The following is a 24,219-nucleotide window of genomic DNA, read 5'->3' on the forward strand; positions in this document are numbered from 1 at the left end:
GAAGGAATAACACAAAGACAAACAGAACATAGACATTGTTGAGACTGAACTTTACTGACAGCATGACAAAATCCATTTCCTTTTTCTGTTCAGATGCTTTCTACACCACCTGAATATTCAGGAGTGCAAAGTTGCAACTCAGAGTAGGTTTCAAAGTGCCTTTTTTTTTTAGCTGAAGCTACTGATGCCAAAGGACTGGCTTACTGATACTGCCTGGCCAAAGAGAAGGATAAAACAGAAGAGAACCTGAAGTATCAGTGGATTAACTTTTCAAAAGTACCTGTGTGCCTTGGGTGCAGAGCTGCCTCAAACACCAACAGAACATCTGCACCCATGTCACATCGTTGCTAGATGGATGCATCCCTGACATCCCTGAGAGCCTGATGCTTCACAAAGCAATAATGACATTTCTTCTACTGCTTAAAGTTATTCAGAAATGCAAATGTCTTGAAGCTAAGCATAGGTGCCTAAACAAAAGTTTGCGAGTTTGACAATTCGGAGTATCAATTTTGATGATATCAAACATTTCTTTCAACAGCAAAACAAAGCATGTATTACAAGAGTTAAGAACACTAAGTCTATAATACAGCTAACATTTGGGAAAATATGTCAGAAGTATGTAAACTACTAAACTACCTTCTTTTTCCCCCTTAACATTTCTTTAGGTTGGTTTGTTGGTTGTTTTTTCTTTTCCTTTCCATTGCTATGTGCATGAATCCACACAAAACACTTGGAAAAATTACTTAAAACTGGACATGCTACAAGAGTGGTCAAATAAAGCAAAAAAAAAAACCCAAAACAAGAAACCCAAACAGGTAAGAAAAAAAAATAAATTGTTTTCTTCTTTAAAGGATTTTAATCATAATATTCAACATTGATTGCAACAGATAAAATTTTCAGACAAATATTTCAGTTCTTGGTGTTTATTTTTAATAAACACGCTAAAATCTTATAGGAGGAATTAATGAATTATTTATCATTATACAAGCAGTATATTAAATTCTGGTCAATATGTAGATGAACACAAACATGTCAAACATGCAGTTACATCTAAAACTGCATCACTTCTCACCTGAGTTCCTCAGTATCCTACAGTGACCCTCATTTTCAATTAAGTTCCACTTTTTTAAGGTCTAATTTGCAGCAATACCTGTCACCAGTTAAATTTCCCAGGCTTCAGCCTAATTTCAAGCTGTTTTGCTTTCGACCTTTCTAAGAGTGATACCACCCGCTGCTGATTTCTCACCCAGAGTTCAGAGATCCAGATTTGCTTTTGTTTCCAATTCAAAACTTAAATTGGAATTTTGGCCCATGGAAATGGCACCTTTCTATTCCCCTGGATTTGCACTGCATTTTGAAACACTTTGGCATAAAAGGCATTGTAAGAGTTTGGGTCTGCAATGTATTTTATTGCCTTAATAGCTAGATGGTTCCCATTTTTACCAGAGTAACGCAGTGGAATGAGTGTGGTGAAGAACCTATTAAGGCTTCGAGAGGAACTGAGTGCTAAAAAACCTAAACATTCACTTGTTTTATTTTTCTGTTTCTTGGTTACATTTTCAAAGTGTGTCCACTACCACTCCCATTAACATCAGCAGGGGGGTTGTAAATAAGTCTTTACCCAGTGTTTCAAAAAAACTGAGTTTCTCAGTGAAGAAGCAAAGAGATCCCAACCCATTTAATTACTTAAAGAAACAGAGCAGGCCAGCAAAGAGAAAATCACATGCAGGCAAGCACCTTAAGACATCTCTGAAGGTTGCATTTGGACACTTCATAACCTGAATAGAAATATCACATTCTGAAACACACCAAACATAATTCAGGAAAGGTAGCTTATTACCTGGTTAGAAGCATGGATAAAAATTCAGATGACATAAAACTAAATTAACTGTACCTTAATTTAGAAGTTTGAGCATTGCCTTCAACTTGGTAAATACGTGTTTTATGAAGCTAGACTCACAGCTGATGGTATGCAAGCCATCAACCATGAGGGTACTTAATTTTCCCCTTTCCAGTGATCATGCTTCTGAAACCTTAAATGCATGTGAAGACTGAGGATCTTCAGACATCATGAGCCGGAGCTACAGAAAAGATTTATCTATCTTTTCTGAGATGGTGGTTAAGAGCTATGCCTGGTTTAAAGGACAGAGATAGCAATTCTTATTTTCCATTAAAGTTAGAAAACCACAGTGTTTAAGAAAGAATTGCGGCTCAGTAGATGTACTCTAGCAACAGTTCCTAGTGCTGCTGTAATTGAAGTGGCATCAGCAGTTTCACAATAAACCATACTGCCAGAAAAATCATTCCATGTTGTAAGTTGACATAGAAGATCTCATACCAGGCACAAATCCTTCAGCACCATGAATTTAGTTTGTATGATTTTTGGCTAAGGAGTTGTGAGAAAAGAGAAAGCAAGAAGTCTTAAAATGGAAACCAACAATTTAGGCTTACCTAGTGTTCAAACAGAATTTGCAGATACTTTTTAGAGCAGATCATAGGTGGTTTATTCCTCCAAACTAACACATATACAACTCCTGCTAAACACTGCAATGATTTGCACAAGAAAAACCATCTTCAGAAAAGTTAAACTGACATCCTGCATTCACTTTTACATTAGAGTTAAAACTCAGGCAAACAATTTTGTTTCCGTACCGCAAAACCTTGCTTATTTGCCTGGTCAAAAAAACACTTGAAGATTATTAAAAATAGGCACCCCCAAGCACAAATCATTATGGCAACCTTAACTTACTACTTGCTAATTAAAGCAATAACTATATTTGTTACAGTGCTGGGATTTCACTGCTGCTTACGTACATGCTTCTTTGTAAGTCTATGCAGATGGTACTATTTAAAGTGAGCTTTAAGCCAGGGAAACAAAAAGGAGGTTGAACTGCATAGAGTTTAGCTGAATTTCCTGTTCTTAGATCACAGTAATTGTTACAGTTTTCTAAGATATATCTTGGTATGTTAGAACTGAGCCTGGTGGTTTCAAACATGCTACCTGAAAAAGACTGAAGAGCTGAAGGTGTCAGAGATGTAGAAGAGAGGTGAATAAAAGTTACCAGTCTGAGGGATTTCTTGGGATAGGGTATTATTTGAGTTTGTTTTTTCATATTTCTAAAGAACAAAATAGGTTTCCTTTGATATATTCTCACTCACCTGCTCTGGGTACTTGCTTCCAACTATCTCTGCCACCGTGTTAAAGGAAGGAGCGTCTGGATAGGTCTTAGCCCCCATCTTCAGGTGCACAATGATCTTAATGCCCCGGAGAGACATTCGTGACATCATTTCAGCATCTTCCACAGAGATGCAGGCAGTGGGAATCCGGGGCACACCAGGCTGGTAATTCTGCCACCCAGTATGTGGGCTGTGAAAAGAAAAATCAAAGGACAGAGATAACAATTTATCTCTGTAAGTTATTATCATTATTATAGAATTATTTGGAAGAATACTTTCAGTACCATCCCCAGCAGATTCTCAAACATGGATACATTTATTTAAATAAACTTTTCAATAAAATACATCAAGTGTTTTTATACTAATCAGAATATCTGACTGTACCATTCTCTGTCTAGAAAGCCATTCTGTGTCAGCTCTATTGCGGTCATTACCATGCTTTGACATAACAGCAGTAAATGCTCTGATACAACGCTTCACTGCATTATCACGAAGAAAAGCAATGAAAAGTGAACAGTTCATAAGAAGTGCATTTTTTTTCCCTGTGACAAGTATTGAAATTAAAATTCACTACTTCTATTATTTCAACATCAGACTAGAGGTTTATTTCGAAGAGCACTAATATGAGAGAATTCAGGAAAAGTAAGACAATGAGACCATAAGAAATAAGAAAAACGTGCATTAATTCGTTCTCAGTACACTTAAGATTTCACCACTACCTGTAAACATAAGAGAACTAAATAAACAAATGAACTTTACACAAATCATGCAAAGAAGAAGAAAAATATGCACCACTAGGTGTAAGGCTTCAGTGTCTTACATTTAGGAGTAGCTATGCCTTATGGAAATCTAAAAAAGGGGAAAAAAAGTAAAACAAAAATAATCACAAAGTTGCTCTGACGTTCATGTGCAGTATGGAGTGATGACTTCTGTCCTCTCAGAAAGCTATAGACAGTTTCATGACTATTTCCCTTATTTAAAACTTATTTCCCTTCCAGAGGCTGCTTCTACCACTGTTGCATGCAGATCTAACTCCAGTGAGTGACTGCACATCTGACATCACAGCATTGCTAACAGGTTCCTTCAGTGTTATTTCACATTTGGCCATTATTTAATATTCCTCATTTTCTGGTGCTCTGTTATAATCTTTGAATTTGACTTGCAGGAGCACTGAGCATTACAGCTGCAGCTGAAGTCAATGCTTTTAAAGTGAATTTGTATATAAAGATAGATATGGTGGAAAAAAAAAAAACGTGGGGAAAAAAACCATCAGGATCTAGATGTATTTCACAAATACTCCCAATATGAAATCATTTCCCACTTGTAAAATGGGAATAAGCATACTCTGTTTCAGAAACTGGGAAAAAGAAGAGAGTAAAAATACTCTTTGTTTCACAAGAACAGACTCAATGGACACTTGAGAACAATTCTAATACCACAATAATAATTGGGAATTGACTGGTTTATAATTACATGTGCTAAATCCTAAAATAAGCTTAGAACTGTGCATTGAATTCTCAGGGTAAAACTCTAAACAAGCAGTTCTCCAGTAGTGGCGATCCTCTGCAATAAATCTGTAAGTTGAAATAACACATCTTCAACCTTTTATTTCAGGTCTACTTTGTAATTCTCACATTTCAATCACTACTCCAGAGTTGTTTTCAAAACACATAAAATATTTAGTCACCTAGAGGCTTCTTCAATATTCGTGTGAATACGCTATTTGTCTACTTGTCTGTTATAAAATTCTGACTTTATCAGTGAAATGTCATAAATTACATCTCCGAAGGAAATCTCTAAAGCTAAATCGTATCTTTGCCTACATGTTACCCTATGAAGAAGGGCTAGTTGAAGCTTTCAAACCAGATTAGAGACATTCTACACATCAGCTATTCAAAATCTTAATGCTATTTATCTATATATTGGTAACACAATTGCAGAATGATTGAGGTTGTCAGGGACCTCTGGATGTCATCTGGTCCAAACACCCCTTTAAGTCTTCAAAACTGGGAAACAACGCATACTTAATGCTTGGAGATGTGGTGAGAAGAAAAGGAGAAGTCCACATCGTAAGGATACAGATTAGGTAAAATGGGAGAGATTATTCAGTTCTATTTGTTTAGAAAAATAAATCCTTATCAGCAATAGCAAGTCATGTTGTAATCAATAATATAACCCACAGAGTAGATATGTATAAACATATATTTGCAAAAAAAATACTAACAATCAGAGATGTAAGACAGAGGTTTTACGGGAGCTGCTTCAGAGTGTAGACAGATCTGTTTATTAGGTGGCAATAGTTCAGCACATCACTGCTTCTAGTTGTTTACAGCTGAACCTCATAGGAAAGGTGGTGCCCCTTCTCCTCATCAGACCCATAGCTACCTTTGTAAATAAGTTACCCTGGTACTCAGAATCTCTTCTGCTACATAATGATCTGAGTGGGATAAACTCAGGTAGATAACTAAGATGAGATTTTTTTTCTTTTCATTCCCTTTGTCCTTGTAATAAAGAAAGAAGGGGGGGGGGGGAAGGTCCCACTCATCCCCCCTTTTAAACTGCAACAATTTGCTGCATGTTTAATATTTCTTTGAATGTTTGGGGGTATACCCAGAATGTTAGCCAGGAGATGTTCCAAAAAACCATAAAATATACAACACACTGGGGGGGGGGGGGGAAAAGGAGAGAGATGACAATTTTATGTATTAATGTTAAAAAAACCCTACATTCAACAGAAGTTTCTGCTCATTTGAAATTAATCCATTCACCTGTGTCTGCTGGCAAGATTACGTCTTAGTACTAACATGCTGTGTCTGCTGAATTGCAGTAAGTCAAGTTTTATCATTGATTTCATTCCTCTTGTTATTTCCCAGATGCTCAACAAAAGAACCCCCTAAAACTGTATTTGTTTCTGTGGTATAAGTAGCAATTACATTTGTTTTGGATGCTCAATCCCGACACTTCACCACAACTGTGAATAAAGCTTCTTACAACCCACTGAGATGCACGCATTCTCACACACCTCAAATGAATGAATGCTTGCAGGTACAACATTTAATCCAGCTAGCCCGAAAAAGAAATGTTGAAGTCAACTGGTAGTTGAGCCATTTTTATGCTCAAACTACTATTTTGCCAAGATTATAAAGGTAAACCCAACTACCCAAACTAGCACATTTTGGCATAGGCAGGCAGAGCCAGCAACCGTTCAGCTGATAGGAGGACCTGAAGGGAATGGATGACTGTAAAAAACATTTGCTACAAAAAGGGAAATGAACCTTAAGCATTACCAGTGCAAAGGCTCAAGGCAATATCACAGTACTATGCATTCCTAATGCTGCACAATGAACTCGCATAGAAAACATTTATCGCAGATACTAAACATTCTGGGATACACCAATTAAAGTTTACATGCATGCAAAACACACCATATGTTAAGTATATCTACATAGTAAATCGCTTAACAAAGTGTCAAAGACTACATTAAAAAAAATCATCTGAGTAATTAAGCCACTTTTATGCAGAGATAACCAAAAACCTGAAAGGCTGCTGACCATATGACAAGACCTGAGCAAGAATTAACTGAACAAAATAGAAAAATTACTAGCAGACTCTGGGTGCAACAGATGAAAATGGAGAAAAACAGTCCTGAGTTTGGCTCAAAACAGGGTGAAGAGGATGTAGTTCAGGAGAAAGAATTTTGGAATTTTGGTATTGGTGGGTAAGGAAGATTTTTTTTTCACTGAGTCTGAACAAACATGGATTTGTGGGTATTCTTTGCAAAGGAAAAGGATTTAAAAAAACCAAAACAACAAAAACCAAACAAAAAAAAAAAAAGAAAAAAGAAATCTGACTTGCATGTACCATTCCCTGCTCCTTGAAAAAGAAAAGAAAGAAAAGCATCACATAAAACCAGCTACGGAGATCACAAAGAAACCCCAACTCATCTTTGCAACACTGATACCTACAGGCAAGCAAGGTGCACCTCTGGTGTTTCCTAACACCCAGGAGTGATGTCAACTTCTGCTTCTTGAAAGCCACACTCACTCTGAAAAATGTTGTCATCCAGCAAAGTCTGAATCCATTTTGCAAAACTTTCAGGTTAATTAGCCCATTCAGTATCTAACATACCCATACTCCAATGCCATAATTTGGTCTTCAGTTCAGGAGAGAGGATTCACGGTTCTTTTACCTTTTTTTTTTAACAAAACCCCCTGTTCTTCTGCTACATGTCTATTGGATCACCTCATCTCCCTATTTAAACTACCTAAAAATTTGAACACATCTAGCTAGATTAATCCTTTATGAACCTATTAATATTAATAAAAACTCATCATTATTTCGGCTTGACATTCCTGTTCAACAGCTGACAAGATTCAGATAAACAAAATGGTTGGGTTTTGCTTTTGATAAACCTGTGGATTTCACATCTTGGAAAGTTTTCACTTTTAGAAGTGCACATCAAATGACAGATGCGGCTTCCATCTTACAGAAAAATGTAAAGGAAGGTAAAAAAAGTGGAGAGGCAGCTAGTTGGTTTCTCTTCTGAGTCACATAATCAAATGTGGTGACATTAAATGCATGGGTGAAAATATGTGCTCCTGGTGTCAGGTCAGTTCTAACTCTTGTTACTGTGGTAGCTGAGCTTGCATTCTTCATTACTTTACTCCTGGACTACCAACCACCGTATCTCTAAGATAAGCCAAAATGCCCAAGGACAAATGAACTGTGCAAGAACCAGTGCTTCAAGCTAAACTGGATGCTCTGATGGAAAACATATCTCAAGTTGAAGCCTCAGGCAAAGACAGCAGTCTCCTAGAGGGAGAAGTAAGCGTGACATTACAAAAACTCTAACATGACTAAAGGAAAGCAAAACAAAACAAAACTTGATTATGTGAAAGCATATAAAGATCTACTTCAGCTACAATGTATCTATACACACCCAATGCACAATTCTTCACATCTATCTCATACAGCAACCTAGGGCTGGGAAACACAAAATGGATTTTGTCTAAGTATCTTTAGTTTACTCACTCATACAAACACATTGTGAGATTAATTACATACAGGGGTGCCTGTTTTCTACACGATCCATACCACAGCCACTTTACCAGCCACATATAAACTAAACATTCATACCAGATCAGCTAGTTTGTTATCATTGACTTAAAGCATAAAATACATTCCAGAGTGGAACCATGACTAAATTCATCTCTAGCTATACCCATAACAAGGTCGCAGCTTTAACTCTCAGTAACAGGATCACATCCCTCTCATACTCGGTTCTGTTTTTTCACTTGTATACTCCACATATCACAGAAAAACTCTTCACATATAAAGCTTTACACTTTGAAGGAATGATGGAACACTCTGTAGCAAAACAGAAGGAAAATTGTACATCTTGATCTCACACTTAGCTACAGAGAATAGCTACTCATAAGTGCCTCACTCCTGTATCTTTCTCTTCATCAAGAGCAGTATGGGAAGGGTTGAACTCCATTAAAGTAAATCCCTTTTTCCAGCACCATCAAGTCCTTACAACTTGTCCTTGTGTGCACTCTGTGTACGCTCTTTCAAGATTCTCACCATTATCTGGATAGAGAGGCCAAACTGTAACAGAATTACTCAAGATGTTAAAAGTATTGTTAATCTTTTCAGAAGAATTAGTTCTTTAAAAATAAAATCAAGACTATTCCCCATTTACAGTCACTTGGGAAAATATGAAAGAAACAAATTCAGCCTAATTTGCATTTCTGTCATCATTTATCCCACGATTCTCTTGCTTTGTTTGCTTCTTTCTGGTTTTGTGGGATTTGATTTGTTGGTTTACAGTAGGTTGAAATAATATCAAGACTGCTGAATTTGAAACAAAATTTTAACATGCGCAGTAAATTTCAAGAAACTAAGAAGCAAAAATACAACGTGGTAAAAATATGGAATTAAATGATGTAACAGTCTGTTACCAAGGATAGACTACTTGGAGTCTAGTCACACAGTCTCTTCCAGATTACTTTGTACCAACCTTTAATAGATGTAGGATCTGCACAAGTGTAATGAAGTGTAAGAGAATCCAGAAACTATTTGCCTTACCAAGGAAAACTCTTTGAAAATACAGTATAGCATGACTCTGTTACCACATGGACTCCATTTAAATTAACATTTAGAATACTGCATCTAATCAGAGCTAGGCACTCACTAAAATAAGTCTTTACCAGACAAGCATAATAGCTTTGATGTAATTACATACGTGCCAGGTTACAGCAACTAACATGTATATGTTTGTATTTCACTGTAATGTTCAGTACCACAAGCACCAAGAGAATTCTGTGATAAACACAGAAGTTTTTAAAAAATGGCATAGATTAGATACGGTTTTTCAAACAAGAAGCAGAAAACAACTGTGAATGGTAAAATGATCAAATGAAGCAAGTCCAATGAATTCTACCCCGGGACTATCCAACTGCTGGGAAAGTAGAAAAGTCTGCACAATCCTTTCCAAAAGTCTGTAAGAAGCAGAGGCTCACATCAGCTGCTCTTCAGCTGACAAAGAAACTTTCTGCATCTTAAAAGACCCGAGGATGACTCTCCAGCAGCTGGCAATACCTTGAGGGAACCACTGAAGTCACACACCTGTTTGGCCTCCTCCTGCTCAATACGAACAAGCAAGCTCCCCCTCCTGTGTTTACATCCCCACCTTGTGAGAGCACAGCTGCCGGCCGCACGCTACCACAGGCATGTTAGCAGAGGGTTCTTGGAGGGAACCCCAGTGACAATCCTAATTGCCAGCAGCTGCAGGCTTCTGGCTTCATGGGGTTTCTTTTTATTTTTTGTGGAACTCCTGGCTCCTCAGCCTTGAGCAAGAGCCACATTTGTATCTGCAGTGACCCCTCCATCACCAGAGACTAGAGAGCACACAGGACAAATTAAAAGCAAACCTCGCTGGAGCTGATGTTCTATTTTGTACCTACAGGAAGGATATAAATAAATCCAATCAAAAAACCCAAAAAAACCCAACCAAACAAACAAAAATCCACCACCAAGAAAAATAATTCTCTCTATTTTGAAAGCACAAAATCTGACAAAGAAGCATCACAGGGCTAGCAATACATAAGCAAACTAGAAAACAGCTAGATGTCTAGAATACTGATCTGGCCTTAATACCTCCTCCATGTAGTGATATTTGTTATTATTCATGATGAGTTCTTGCATTAAAATTATCACACACAAACGGGAGTGAAGGGGCATCTGAGTTTATGGGTAGGATTGATCATCATATCAGTGCTTCCAAGCCTCTGCTTTGCTGCAGACACTAAGTAGTGAGGAAGGTCAAGCTCTGGCATACACATTAAGTCACACCACAAACTTGAGTCTCCTCTGGCACTGAATACAATATATTATGGGACAGTACAAGGAGTACTCCTCCTTTCAAAAGATGGTTATGATAAAGAGTAACATGCAGCCAACATTTTCAGTGAGCTGAAGGAAAAGGGTAGGGATACTGATCTTACCCACCATAAAAAATCTTCCTTTTTATCAAGGACCAAGAGTTAAATAAGGGGATCAAGGTCTGAAAGGAAGCAGGGGAAAGTTTCAAACTCACAGAAGAGGATGTGGATGGAGCTTTTCTTCTTCCCCTCCTTCTTCATGCCACACACCATTCAGAGCTGTATACACTTTGGACAGTGTTCTCCATTAAAAAAATGAAATATAAACCTATCTTAATCTCAAACATATTTAGGAATAGCTTTCCCCTAAATAGGTTGGGGCAATGAAAGCAAAGCCTTATGGAGATACATTTTTAAAGTGTGAAAACTAAGACTTAAGGATCAGAAAGGACAGTGTAATAAAAAAAAAACCCACAAGGTAAAATGAGAATGACAGCAGAGAAACAAGTCCCCGAAGACAGCAGGAGAACAGTATCTTAGCCCCAAAACCAACTATGTAGATGGATAAAAGTGGAAAGCTTTTAAAATTAAAAAACTAGTCAGTAAAATAATTCAGGTATTATCACCACAGATATCATGGAAGTAAATCCCAGGAGTGGATTAGGATAGAGGAAATGGAGCAATCTAGTAATTTTTTCTGCTGTTTGTGAGTATAACCATGTTTCCACTGAAAAACAGTGGCAATTTTTCCATTAACTTCAATAGGCTTTGAAAACTGACTGGATATGAGAAGAAAGTGTAAAGGGCTTGACTGGATTCAGTCTCGGTGAGTGAGTTTGCTCAGCAGTGAGCAAATAAAAAGCCACTGCAAGACTTGTCAGTGTGAGCCCCTACACTCTCTGAAGAAAACTGAAACTCTGAAATATCTTTACTACTTAAATACTTCTTTTACTCCCACAGATCTTATTTCGATAGCATATTAAACTCCTTTTTGATGTTCTATTAAACAATCCAACACTTCTGCTGTTCAAGTAAAAAAACCCTACTTTCAGTCCAAGAGAATAAAAAATGTTAGTAAAAACAATATGGTGAGTGTACCACTTATTTTTCCCTCAAATAAGAGATTTTAGTAATGCCACATGAAAGGAACTATTTTAACATCACTTGATCGTTATATTTGCCTATCTAGTTCACATATTATACAACACTCACACGATGTAAAATACAATGTAAAAGCTTAAGTGATAAGAATACTTTATCTAATAATGTATTACACTGATTTGATAAACTCATTCTCCAATAAAATGGTATGGGTTTATTTTCAAAACTTAACTAAGTCTTGCCTGTTGCTCCAAAGTTACAGATACACCCTCAATTTTTCAGTCTCAAACTTCGAATCCACTGCAAACAGAAAAGTGCCTTTTAGCAACAGAATATATTTTTAAAGCTTATTATAATATTGCACCTCCTGTGAACAAGGACTAAATATTGAGCAGCACAGCAAAGTGTCACGCCAAGAGTGAGCATTCTTTTCCCACCTGCATTTGTTGACTGTGGCAGATTATCCCCAAAGCTTCATAATCTACATCAGATGAAATACAAAATGTCCCAATAGGTGTGTATTTCCTCTGAAAAGCTCCTTTTCTGGCAATTGCTGTTGTGTCTAGGAAATGCAGAATGTCAGGCTGAAATAAAAATATCTTTCCAGTGCAAGCTATGGTTGGGAGAATGACTGAATCAGTTTTGGGTATCTTCCCATGCTGTTGGTTTCTTTGGGAGCATACAGGAAGAACACCCGGTACACAGCAGCTGCCATGATGAAATGAATGCAGGGGTTTCCCAAGAAAACAGTTAAGTCTTGAGAATTCAAGTCATTTTCCTTCCTCAAAAGGAAAACAGAAATTGCTGTCAAATGGCAATACTTTCTCGCTGGTTTTTTTAGAGATCAAATTTCTTATACTTTAATATGTACTGCATTCTTTCTTTGTGCTCTTCAATACATACTACATATTCATATTACTTTGCTTACTGTTTGAATGTTTGTGCTCTTCCTATTTAATCCTGGAGGTACACCAATTCCTTCATCATCTTCTGAAGGGGAGAGAAAATATTATTCTCAATCCCACTCTTCTATTTTATGGATTTCTTTAATATCTAATAAAGAGCACCTAGGAGAGTCTGCTGGAAGACAGACTGAAACAATACAATTTTCTTTCATTTTCATTAGTTGAACCATGCTGGTGAGGAAAATGTTGAAAAAAGGTAGCAGGCTGGAGGCTTCTGCTGGAAGATACAATAATGATCATGACTTTCATAGTCTCTACATATATTTAAATACACAAATGCTTTTTGGACCTTCACCAAGGCATAGGGGCACACAGCCAGTCAGATCAGAGGAGCTGTGGTGGTGGAGGAGGAGAACTGGATTTAGGGACATGCTAAGACTTCCTGAAAACTGACTGCCATGGGAATGCTGCAGCTCTCTGAGCTCTCTGAGCTCTTTTCTGGTAGCTCCAGGACTGTTGGATGACCATGAGTTTCACCACTTCCTCCCCACCTGTCTGTCCTGGGTGTCACTCTTCTGTTCAGACAGCCTCACAACAAAGGACATGCAGCGAGTTGCCTGCATTCACACACTTGTGCACACACCACAGCCTTACAGCTCAAGATATGAACACAATGAAGCCCACCTAGTGCAACACTACAAGACAGTAACAGAATAAAAAGCGGGAATTTTCTTCCCAGTGTTCAAATACTAACCAGGAATGTTTTTTGCCCCCTGAAGAACACTATGCAGGAAAATTATCTTACTGACTGTTAATGATTAATGTTAATACTGAAACCACATATATAACTTCATAAATAATATAAATAGAAAATCTGTTAAAAAAGGTATCTACTCAGAAAGAAGTGTATCATATCATTTTAGAAGCAGAACTGTGTTTTACAAGCTAATATGCACAGGCTAAATTAACTTGCAGCTGTCAAGCTAAAATATTCTGTACTACAATTCCATGTAAGCATAGTGGAGTTACTTAAATTATTCACTGGAAATGGTACTTCTTTCAAATCTAACTTGTCTATAAACAGACACAGAACAAATCTGAATGTGTGCAGTTCATAACTATTTATTGTGTAGTTTAAAGCAGTTGCTCTGTAAGTGCAGCCCAAAGATCACTTGTAGCTTGCAAAGCCTTTGTACACCCAGCCCTCAAAGTGGGCTTTTAATAGTTTCATTTACATGAAGATAAAGGTTCACTGACCCGTGGGTGAATTTTGTGACGTAACCTTTACATTGATTAATACCAACATTAACAAAACTCATGGTTTACCAGGTCAGTGCTTGATCCACAACTGAACCACTGAGCTGCACCTGCGATGAACAGTTCATGTTTGACATGACCCATGGTACTCTGCAAATCACACAGTATCACTTCTTGCTGCCAGAATTATGAAACTATTGAGTAACCTGGCTGAAAAAATGCTAATAAAACATCTTCTATTTATACAGATACACAGCCAAGCTCATTGCATGATGAGCTGACACTGATCTAAGCATTTAAAATTGTTCTTAAAAATATGTATTAAAAGTATGACCAATTACACTAGTTGTTTCAATTTAGACACCTTAAGGGGGAGATCCTCATAGGGACAAATGGCATTCTCCTTTCCTTTCCCAGGAAACTTCTATGGACAAGCATTACCTGGAAGTCTGATGCTTAACAGTGGTGTTCTCCAGTTGACACCTTTTCACACTTGCATGGATTCTGCCACCTTTTCGCTAACTGAATTTATTCCTCTAAGTATCATTGATATATCCAAGGAATAAAAAGTACTGTTCTATATGGGAAAGGATTAAAAGAATCCATCACTGATTGTCCCTGAGAAGTACCATACAAAGATTTACATGACTGAAACCTGATTTTAGGCACTGAAAAAAAGTTATGCTTCTAAAATCATAAATTGCAGCTGCACTTATAATTCCAAGGATCTCTGCTGAAGTTTTCTCATGGGTATGCCTACTCACATCGCGTTTCTGGCAAGCCTGAAATGTTAGAATTCTCTCAGATGCTGCAGTACAGCATTTCTGTTTTCCTAGATTGTCAGAATTATAAACTAAGTAAAGTGTTCCTAAATAAACTAAGGAAGAGAGAAAAAAACAGTTTTATGGAGTTAAAGCCTTGGATGGTCTCTCAGATGAACCTGCAGCCCAGGATTTGGGACCCCAGGTGCTGGCTGCATCTGGATAGTGTTGAATCCCTGTTCAAGTTCTTTGGGCTTGAGCACAAACACAGATACCTCTAATTCCTTTTCTGGAGACAAGAGAGTATGTACTCAAGCTGCCTTGTTCCTTCACAGCCCTTTCTGGCTCTCCAATGTTCCCCCAGCAGCCACTACAGCCCTCTCAGAGCCTGAAACTGGGAGCCCTGAACATTGTTGTTTCCTTCTTTGGAAACTGCAGCAAGAGATACTCAGAGGAAGACACAGACTCTTCTCAAAGAAGGACCACATCCTACTCCTGAAAAGGTGCAAGCCTTACACAGATTATAGAAGAACAGCTACAACCTCCCTTGTGTACCACCTGTGAGATCACCCTTTCCAAAACTCAGACTTTTGGCAAGATCACATTTGAATCCCAGGACCTGATTTCTAAAGTTCATGTTGTTCTTGACAATAAAGAGCTGTTACTAAGAAAAAGCCTTGTACTTTTACAAAATTTCCAGCTCCTGCCTGCTCACTCCAGCAGCTTCAACTCTCACAGTAAGTTGATACTGAATTGAACTCAGAATCCAAATCCTCTGAGCTACAGTCAACCAATTGTTTTTAAATATTTACATTTGAAAATACGATATTCCAAGGTAATGACCTGTATTCTCTGTCATTCACCTCCTGCCAGAGCCTTCCCATAGATCTCTGTTAGGTCAACCTGCAATGTCCATCTAGCAGAAGTTGACAATCAAACACCATACATTCTATTGCATAATACAAACCCATGGTTTTATAATGGATTATTTATCAGCAGAAGTCACCCATGTTATGTAATAATACAACCATCTCTCTACAAGAGTAGATTCTGCAATACTTTGCCTGTGCAAAAACTCTTGACAACCTAATCACAGTTTAGAGGAGTTGATTTTAATGCTGCTTTCTTTACAGTAAACAATGTACAAATGCTACATTACATTAACATTCAAAAATGTATTAATGCTGCTTACAAACAGGGAAAAAGAAAAATTATCATGAGTTACTCAGGATCTCACAGGGGCACAAGGCAGGGTGATGAATGGAACTTCAGAATCCCTGGCTTTAGTTAATTCATAATTATTCTCCCTCATGTGACAGAAGTATCTTTTGTTATCCTGTGCACAAATGCCTAGAATCAATCTGGATTTTCCAGAGCTCAACAGTACAATAGTTTCAATATCTCCTGTAAAGGTATATTTTTTGTTGTTAGCAAACTAATAAGATTAAATCCAAATAGAAATAAGTAAAAATCAGAAATATGTAGCTTCTTTCTGTTTCTTATCCTTAGAACAAATGTTCTTCTTTTGTCATCACAGTAGATTAAAAATCAAGGAATTGCAGTCAACTCTGCTTAATAATAATGAATAGAAACATATTAAAGACAATCCCTCTGTTTCACAGAGTATTTGCAATATACATATTAGACAGCCAGTGCAGAAGAGTGCCTAAGAAAGCAAGGTAATGGTGAAACAGTTTAGCAATAGTCACATACCCTCGTCACATACCCAGCTAATGACATATGGGAACGATCTATAAATACCAAACCAAAGGTCAGATTTTAAAAGCAAAATTGGAACAGAACAAAGTTACAGCTTTAGGTTTGTACCATCCTCCTAAATATAGAAACAAAATAAGAGAAAGTATAAGGTGCCTGAAGGAAAGGACAACAGGCAAGTAATCAAAGCTGGCATCGCTGGCAGAGCAGAGACAGAAGTTGGCACCTCGCATTTAATAAACCAGATGGAGAAGGATTTTCACCATTTAGCCTTTCCCTGCAGGCAAAACCAAAGGATTAGTATTTGATGCAACAAGATGGACACAGTAAGAAAGGCTCAGGTGACTGATTGGATTTGAAGGGGAAAACAAAGCTTAGGAAAAAGATTAAAGTAATTTAAATAGTCACACTTTAAAGGCCCAAGACATTACTTCTACTGGGAAGAGCCCATTATTACTGTTGGCCATCAACATCAAGCTGCATTTAGAAAACAATTCTAAACAACTGTGGAATAATTGTCTTTGACTTCCTAAGACACAAATCAAAATTTGTATGCCATAAATAAGGGGTTTCATCATACAAACAGGTCGTACTGAAATGCCTGACATGCATCATAGTCAAGCTAACGCAGCAGGGTGAGGCCATCCTATGTGAAGACAACCTTTAACGAAATAACACAGAAATACCCTACCATATGGACAAGCCACAAGCAAGACTGTGGGAATTGGAAGAACCAACAAAAATGAAAGGCCCCCTACTCCCTGAAAAACAATGCAAGCATTCTTGTAAAGAGAAATCATAATATGTTGGAGCAAACCATATACAGTTGCTCACATGTTTAAGCAAACAAGGCAAAACAAAATGAGGAATTAGCATTTCCAAATCCTCTGCTTGCCTGGGGTATAAACCAGAGAGATTGTGGATATTAACAGTTGACATTAAGTCAACTTAATTGACATAACACGTTAAGTATATTTTATAAATGGCACCTTTATTTGTCAGCCTGTTTGTTTTACATGATGTAAGTAAAAGGTTATACATCAGAATAAACCACTTTCTTGTATATGTAAGACAGATTCTGAAACACACAAATTCAGCCAGAGTCCTTACATAAACCTTTGTTCACTTTGGAAAATCAGCAGCAAACCTTGAAAAGAATACTTCAGATTTTTTGCAGCAGATACGTTTTTCATAAATAAAACTTTAATATATACATGCAAAAACTTTTCTGTAGTATGTAGATAATATTTTGTAACACTGTCAGATTAAGAATAATATCAAATAGATTTTGAAAAACTATCTATCTTGAGTAATACAGGAAGTAGAAACAATACTTGAAAACCAATTACAAGGCATGAAAATACTTAAATTGGATAGACAAGTGAGTCTATACAGTAGACCTCTGCACATGCTGTTTCAGCATTGCCTGGACCAAAATCAAGAAGTGAGTTGCTGTGTAATTTGAAATTAATGGAGTTAATCCTAGAATACCTCAAGAAATAGACCCTTTACTCTTTTATTTATTTTTTTTAATTTAAAAAAAAGGAGAGTATTAGGCTAGGATACCTCAAATACCAATTCTGCACCATTCTGGCACAACCATTCTGGTACTATTTAATCTCTTCCAGCTGTCCAGAGAGATGAACACTCTAGATAAAGTCCTCAGTGCTGCACTTAGACAGGAAAAATATGGGGAATTACAGAGAAATGAAATGACAGTCCTCAGACTTACAGATCTAATCAGCAGCTGAAAATAAATACAGCCGTTGTGAAAATAATTCATTGGTATTGTATTAACTCAGGTCCCTCCCTGTAATCTTTATCTGCATTTTTACTGTCAGGTTTTCCTTCAATCCTCCACATTTACAGTTGCCATATACTACTGAGATGCTTGCCAGTGTCATCAAGAAAACTGAATAATGCAAGAACATTAAAACAGAACCTGCAATTGATGGATCAAGACATTACAATCATGTCAGATGGTTCTGAACTTGTTAACAGTGCTTTTGTAGGCACAGCAACTTGTACAGACTCAGAACGGGCTGGCAACACTGAAGAAAGCCGGAGCTGATTAGGGAGAAACAGGAAATCACAGAAAACTGCTAAAGTTCCTGGTGCTCAACCCACAGCAAGCGCAGCTGTAACTCTTTAAAGATCTGTACAAGAAACCCAAGACTTGGCAGTTTAATAACCTCAACATCTTTATATACATGAACCAGTAATGCAAAGGCAGAATAAAAATGTTCCTTTAAATCTTACTAACTCCAGAATATTACTGAATCTAATCAGTGGGTGCTCATGGTACCCAAGCAAGACCAGAGTTAGCACGTTACTCATGATATGGATGGCCATCTAGCCACCAACAAAAGGTATGAGTCAGTAATGTTAGGAGAGGAGGTGGGCCAGAAAAGTAGAAAAAAAACCCCAAACTTGAATACTACATTGATAAATGTGCCTTGGGAAGCTATTAGTGAGCAAATGAGGATTTCAAAAGGACCTTTATCCTCACAGCATCTTTCTGGATAACAGTCTATTGACAAAGATTTTACTAGCCCTTTACCTGCCTTTAACAAAATACAGGACATTCCATATATTACTAGATATTAAATGAAAGAAACTCTTTCCAATTACATGAACATGTACCTGGAGTAGCCAAAACTAGGAGGAGGTAGAGAAAGCCTTTGTTAGTCTCATCAGCATTTGACTGACTTCGTAAGCAAACAAATATGCCAAGTGTCTGAAATTACCCACAGGTTTCAGCTGTAACACCAAGCCCTGCCTACTGGAAACAAGAGACTCATGCAGTTCAAAGCAAAAAGTGGCAAAAAGTTTGACAAAAATCAGAGAAAGATAAGAAACATTATCTACAGATTTCTTGCTATTAGGAAGTTACCTGAAATTTGACTTCTGCAATCACTGCTCAAACAGCAAGAACCCACAGTACAATACAATCACCTCCTAAAGCTCAGGCTCCATTTCTTCTAAGGACATCTAAGTTCTCTTGCTGACAGCTAGGATTTGCCCAAAAATGAGCATAAAGACTACACTGCAGAATGCAGTCTGGCATGTTGGCCTTCAGAGAACATAAGAAACAAAGTAAAAAATAACGAATTGTCAGTCAACAACATAAACAGACATATGGGAGGGAAAGCCCCTAAGTGCAGAGCAAGAAAAATCCCACAGCACACACATTCATATCTCTAAGGGCATCAAGACAACATGCACAGCACTATGAAACATAACTAGAATCTTCCACAAGCTCACCAGAGATTTTTAAAACATGGTCTGCTCTTATTTCTGCTTGTTACACCATACACAAGGGTTTTATCTTTGTTTCCTTGTCCCTTAGTAGAACTGAAGACAATATTGCTGCATCCTATTGCCACAGGATGTTGTCTTAGGACAGACTCTCGTTGAGATGTTTACTATGAACAATTCTTGCCACTATACTAATCCTGAAAGCGAAAAACATTCATAAAGAACCAGTGGTGCTTCCTGATTTTTTCAGTCATGCTACAGCACTGCTGTTGCATCTCTACAATTATCACCCAGCTTCCTGCTGCCTTTATGCCTTGCGCATTCCCCAAGCCTATGCAAAGCAGACAGAGGATGCTGCCTGCTCAGGAGTATAACGATTTTGCAGTGTCAAAAGGGAGCATGCAGAATATCAAGCAGAGAGAACTAGGTTCACCAGTTTCCTGACTCCCCCAGAGATCAATTCTAAACTACCTTCACCATAACTGCGTTCCCCTCCCTACTGAAAGAAAATAAATCCTCAACACATACATTCACTGCTCCACCCTGTGTGCATAAAGATCACATGCTAGGGAGAAAAAAAAACCACTTAAAAATACAACAAGACAATAATAAGAACAGGTACTCTGCCACTGGAAGATGGTAAGGAGCAAAGGTTTCTCAAGTAAATAAATGAAGCCATCAGATCCTCACATAATATAGGCAAACTATTTTCAGTACTTCCAACAAGAGCTAGCTCTCTGGAAGGAATGGTGGCACTGCTCATAATAGCATGCAGCAGGACAAAAGACCATAGCATTACAAGCAATCAAGGAAAATTTCAGATACCACCTTAGCACTGTCATATGAAATGGAAAAAAGAAAAAGTAAAAAAAATAAAGGAAGGAAATTTTTCTACTCAAGGAATATAGAAATACGTTACTTCTGCACTCAAAAATATGTCTTGTGCCCCAGACATCCTTTGAAAAACATTATTTCTGGAACCTTAACTCAGTAACTTTTTCCATTCAAACCAAATCTTTCTTGGTGCTTTTTTTTGACAAAAAGGCTATCTAGTTTAGCCATTTCTAAATATCTTCAATAATAACAATAACATTCGATTTTATGTACACATCAGCATCAAGGAGACCTACTTGGCTGAAATGCAGTGAATATCCCCGAGTTTGACTTCCCTGACTTACAGATAGCCTCGTTTCTGTCCCTGTGCTCCATCTTGGAATTGCCATTTGATAAGTAAGAACTACAACCTGCACTGATGAAGTGAATCTCTGTGTCACAGGGGGGACATCTCTGGCCACTACAATAGAAATTACACCATAAACAGGTTAAATTATTACACAGACGATGTGACATTCTTAAAGTTCTCATGTGAGGTGTCCATATTAACCTTTTTGTTTGAATAAAGAACGAGCTTTTGAAGTGAATATCCCAAAATCCTTGGCTGTCCAACCACTAAGCAGTCTCTGCGCACCAGTGCTAGATTCCTTTCTGATAAAACTAAACCAGATGATGCGCTCAGTAAGCGCACCTAGCACAGCCCAACCACAAGCACATCCTTTGTCTGAGCTGCTGCACCTGAATCTTTAATTGCAGCTTTTTTTTTTAAGTGATTTTACCTTAGTTTTATCATCAGATGCAAAACACAAGGACTTTTGTTTTGAAAGCTGTAAAAATCATTTGCAATTAGAAGAGAAAAAAGTTTGGACAATGAGTAAAATATTTCCCCTAATCCCAAGAGAAGACAACACAAGATTGTTTCATTAACTAAAACCAAAGAAGCAGGTTTACAGATGGACTCAAATACACCCCACTCCTGCAGACTTGAGAGACCAAGGTGAGCCTAATTAGAAGTAAAGAAAAAATAGAGGGGACTGAACAGAACTGCAGGAAATTAACTCACATACCACATGCACTCACAGGCCAAAAGCCAGAGTAACCACGAATTCTTGAACTGACACAGCATTGAAGGGGAGACCAAAATTCAAATGCACCCAGGGCACTGGCAGCTCACACACACTGAAGCTATACATGCAGCTGAAGAAGCTACATGTCACCTTCTCTCCAGCTATGCATCCTGTGCGCATCAGCCAGGCTGGCCCCTGAACGCGGCCAAGTACAAAGTTCTCTTCACACTTCTTGCCCTTGACAATGTGGCAGCCACTTGCCATCTCTGGAACAAGGAACAGCCACTGAGGCTGCATGGCTTCAGCAGCCCAGAAAATCACGTAGTCACCAGGGTGCTACAGGCAGTTCAGAAAAAGGTGTGTATGAGTGTTGGGCAAAAAGAGGAAAGTGAGCAAAAACTTAGAAAAACTAACTATACAAAACCTCCTACTTCATTCTGTACATATAAACCAATTTCATTCTTTTCAATGGGTGCCAGAGGCAGCGAACAATATTAGTTGAACGCAAACGCCTGAGGAAAGCTAGTTTTTATGCGTTGAGCAGCAATCTGAACCATTCCCATGCTACAACAGACAGTGTTACTGAAGAAAAAGTGATGACAAACCTAAATCCTGTTTTGTGCTACCATAAGCTCTGTAGTTCACAGTAACTGTGTTGTTTATTAAACAACCAAAATGAAAGAAGACATTAAAAATTAAGTACTTTGCTGAAGAGCTTCTGAAATTATTTTAGGATGTAGGTTAATTTTTAGAAATGTACACACAAGTCAAGATTTTTGGCTGAAAATACTAGCGGGTGGTCCAGGACATTTAATGAACAACAGGGGCAGCTTTCTAAGGCAAAGTGACCTGTCTCACCCACTTGATTACCAGTGATACATGAAAGGGAATACAGGTCCTCCTAGCTAGACCATGTCCACACAGAGCAATGGAGATGCTCAAGGACCTGACCTACAGCTCATAAGCAGGCTGAGCTAAAGTCATGTCGAGTTGCATATTAACAGAGAACTTTTAAAGGCCAGATGCATTTCTTTTCTATAAAAAAATAAAAAATAAAAAAATCCTACCAAAACTACTGGACCATTCCAGATTCCAGAAAACTTGGCAGAACAAGCAGAAGTTGAATGTGTCTGTCATTACCAACGTTAATACACCCTTCGTTTCCTTATACATGGAGTTTTAGGGAAAGGAGGAAGCTCTCCTTAGGAAGCAAGTCTCACATTTGGAACCAAAGGCAGAAGACCAAGCATTAGAAAGAGGTGATGGGGTAAGAAGTCATTGTGCTAACACCTAAGAGCTGAAAAATGATGCTAGCTCACAAACATTGCCAAAGAGATTGAGAAGGGAATAAATTGTTTACAAAGCAATGAAGAGTAAAAGAGAAAGCGGGAGAGGAAAAGAAAATGGATTTGAGAGTACAATGTATATATCAAAAGGTATACATGACTATACCACGGTAGAAGAAAATAAACCAAGTGAGGTTACAGATGGGGGAAATTAAGATAAAGGAAAAGCAAAAGTTTTCAAATTCACATACATTTCAGCCCTGGCATGCCCGCACTTTAATTCTGTCATATGTATCCACTTGGGCTATCTGTGCAACCTCTGCCATAAATCTTCAGTTGCACTGTGCCACTCATGAACTCCGCTTTCATCCAGACACAGCTTTTGATTAGTTACCAGAGCTCCACAAGCAGACATTGTGTCTGGGCAAATCCGTAGCCTAAGGAAGGGGAGAAAAAGTGAAGGAAATTACTGATTTCAGGTAAGTATAAGATGGTGAATTGAGCCCAAAAAGAGAAGAACTTGACCACTTATGTCCTTGTTAACAGTCTCCAAACTGTGTCAAGGTACTACTTGGTCTATCTGGGCCTTGTAATAAGATCCCCGTTGGATTTCTTATATATTGGAGAGATTGTTCTGCAGCATTTAAAAAAAATAATTGGGCTCTTGGCATTTATCTCTGAGGATTCTTTGGAACTTCCCTTTTGAGTTCTCGTAAAACACTCAATTCTGCTTCTTTCTAGAGCCCTTGAAGGGGTTATTATGACAAGACACAGTGTTACAACCTTATCTAATCTGTGGTTCTTGAGGAACGGGATTTACTTCTAGTTTTAGATTCATAAGAGTATATTCACCATAGGATAAATACTGGACGATTTCATAGGTAAAGGATAACTTTTATCTATAAAATGTTCTGAAAACATACAGCTAGGAAGCAAAAAACCCAGACATGGCTAGCTTATTACAACACGTTTTTAACCATGCCTTGTAAACTGAGTATTTTTGCTGTAAAAACATCCATTACAAACTGGGAAATGTTCATCAGTTTATTGTACACAACAGTAAATGTATGTATTACTTTCACTTGTACAAGACCATTAATCACACCACAGTCAGCCTATTAATGTAAAAGAAATAGTCAACATCCGTATTTCTCCAAATAACCAAATACTATGGATACTGTTGACTGATTACAGTAACACATGTTATTTAAGAAAGTTCATTAAAAATAGTTACTCTTCATTATTTCCTATTCACTTACCATTTCTGTCATAAATAAATTAATCCATTCCTTGAAACTCAACAACAAATCCTTCAAGTCCTTCACTGCCACCGACAAGTTGGCACGAGCCCCAATATAAACACAGCAGTGAGTTTTCCTGAGTATAATCAAGTTCATAACTTTTTGGCCTCATTCAGAGTTGGGATGCCTGAGTCCTCAAGTGGTTTCATTCACTCCATAGCTGTTCTATCATAA

General features: G+C 37.8%; 1 protein-coding gene across 1 annotated transcript in view; it reads right to left on the reverse strand.

The window, feature by feature from the left end:
* Positions 1-24,219, reverse strand: part of CPQ (carboxypeptidase Q) — a 134,890-nt gene that overhangs the window by 95,492 nt on the left and 15,179 nt on the right. The window contains exon 3 of the mRNA XM_010020821.1: positions 3,160-3,367. Within this exon, the coding sequence (XP_010019123.1) occupies positions 3,160-3,367 (208 nt within the window). The remainder of the gene's footprint in view (positions 1-3,159; positions 3,368-24,219) is intronic.

Source organism: Nestor notabilis, unplaced genomic scaffold (genome assembly GCF_000696875.1).
Source record: "Nestor notabilis isolate BGI_N333 unplaced genomic scaffold, ASM69687v1 scaffold3348, whole genome shotgun sequence".
Classification (NCBI taxonomy): Eukaryota; Metazoa; Chordata; class Aves; order Psittaciformes; family Psittacidae; genus Nestor; species Nestor notabilis.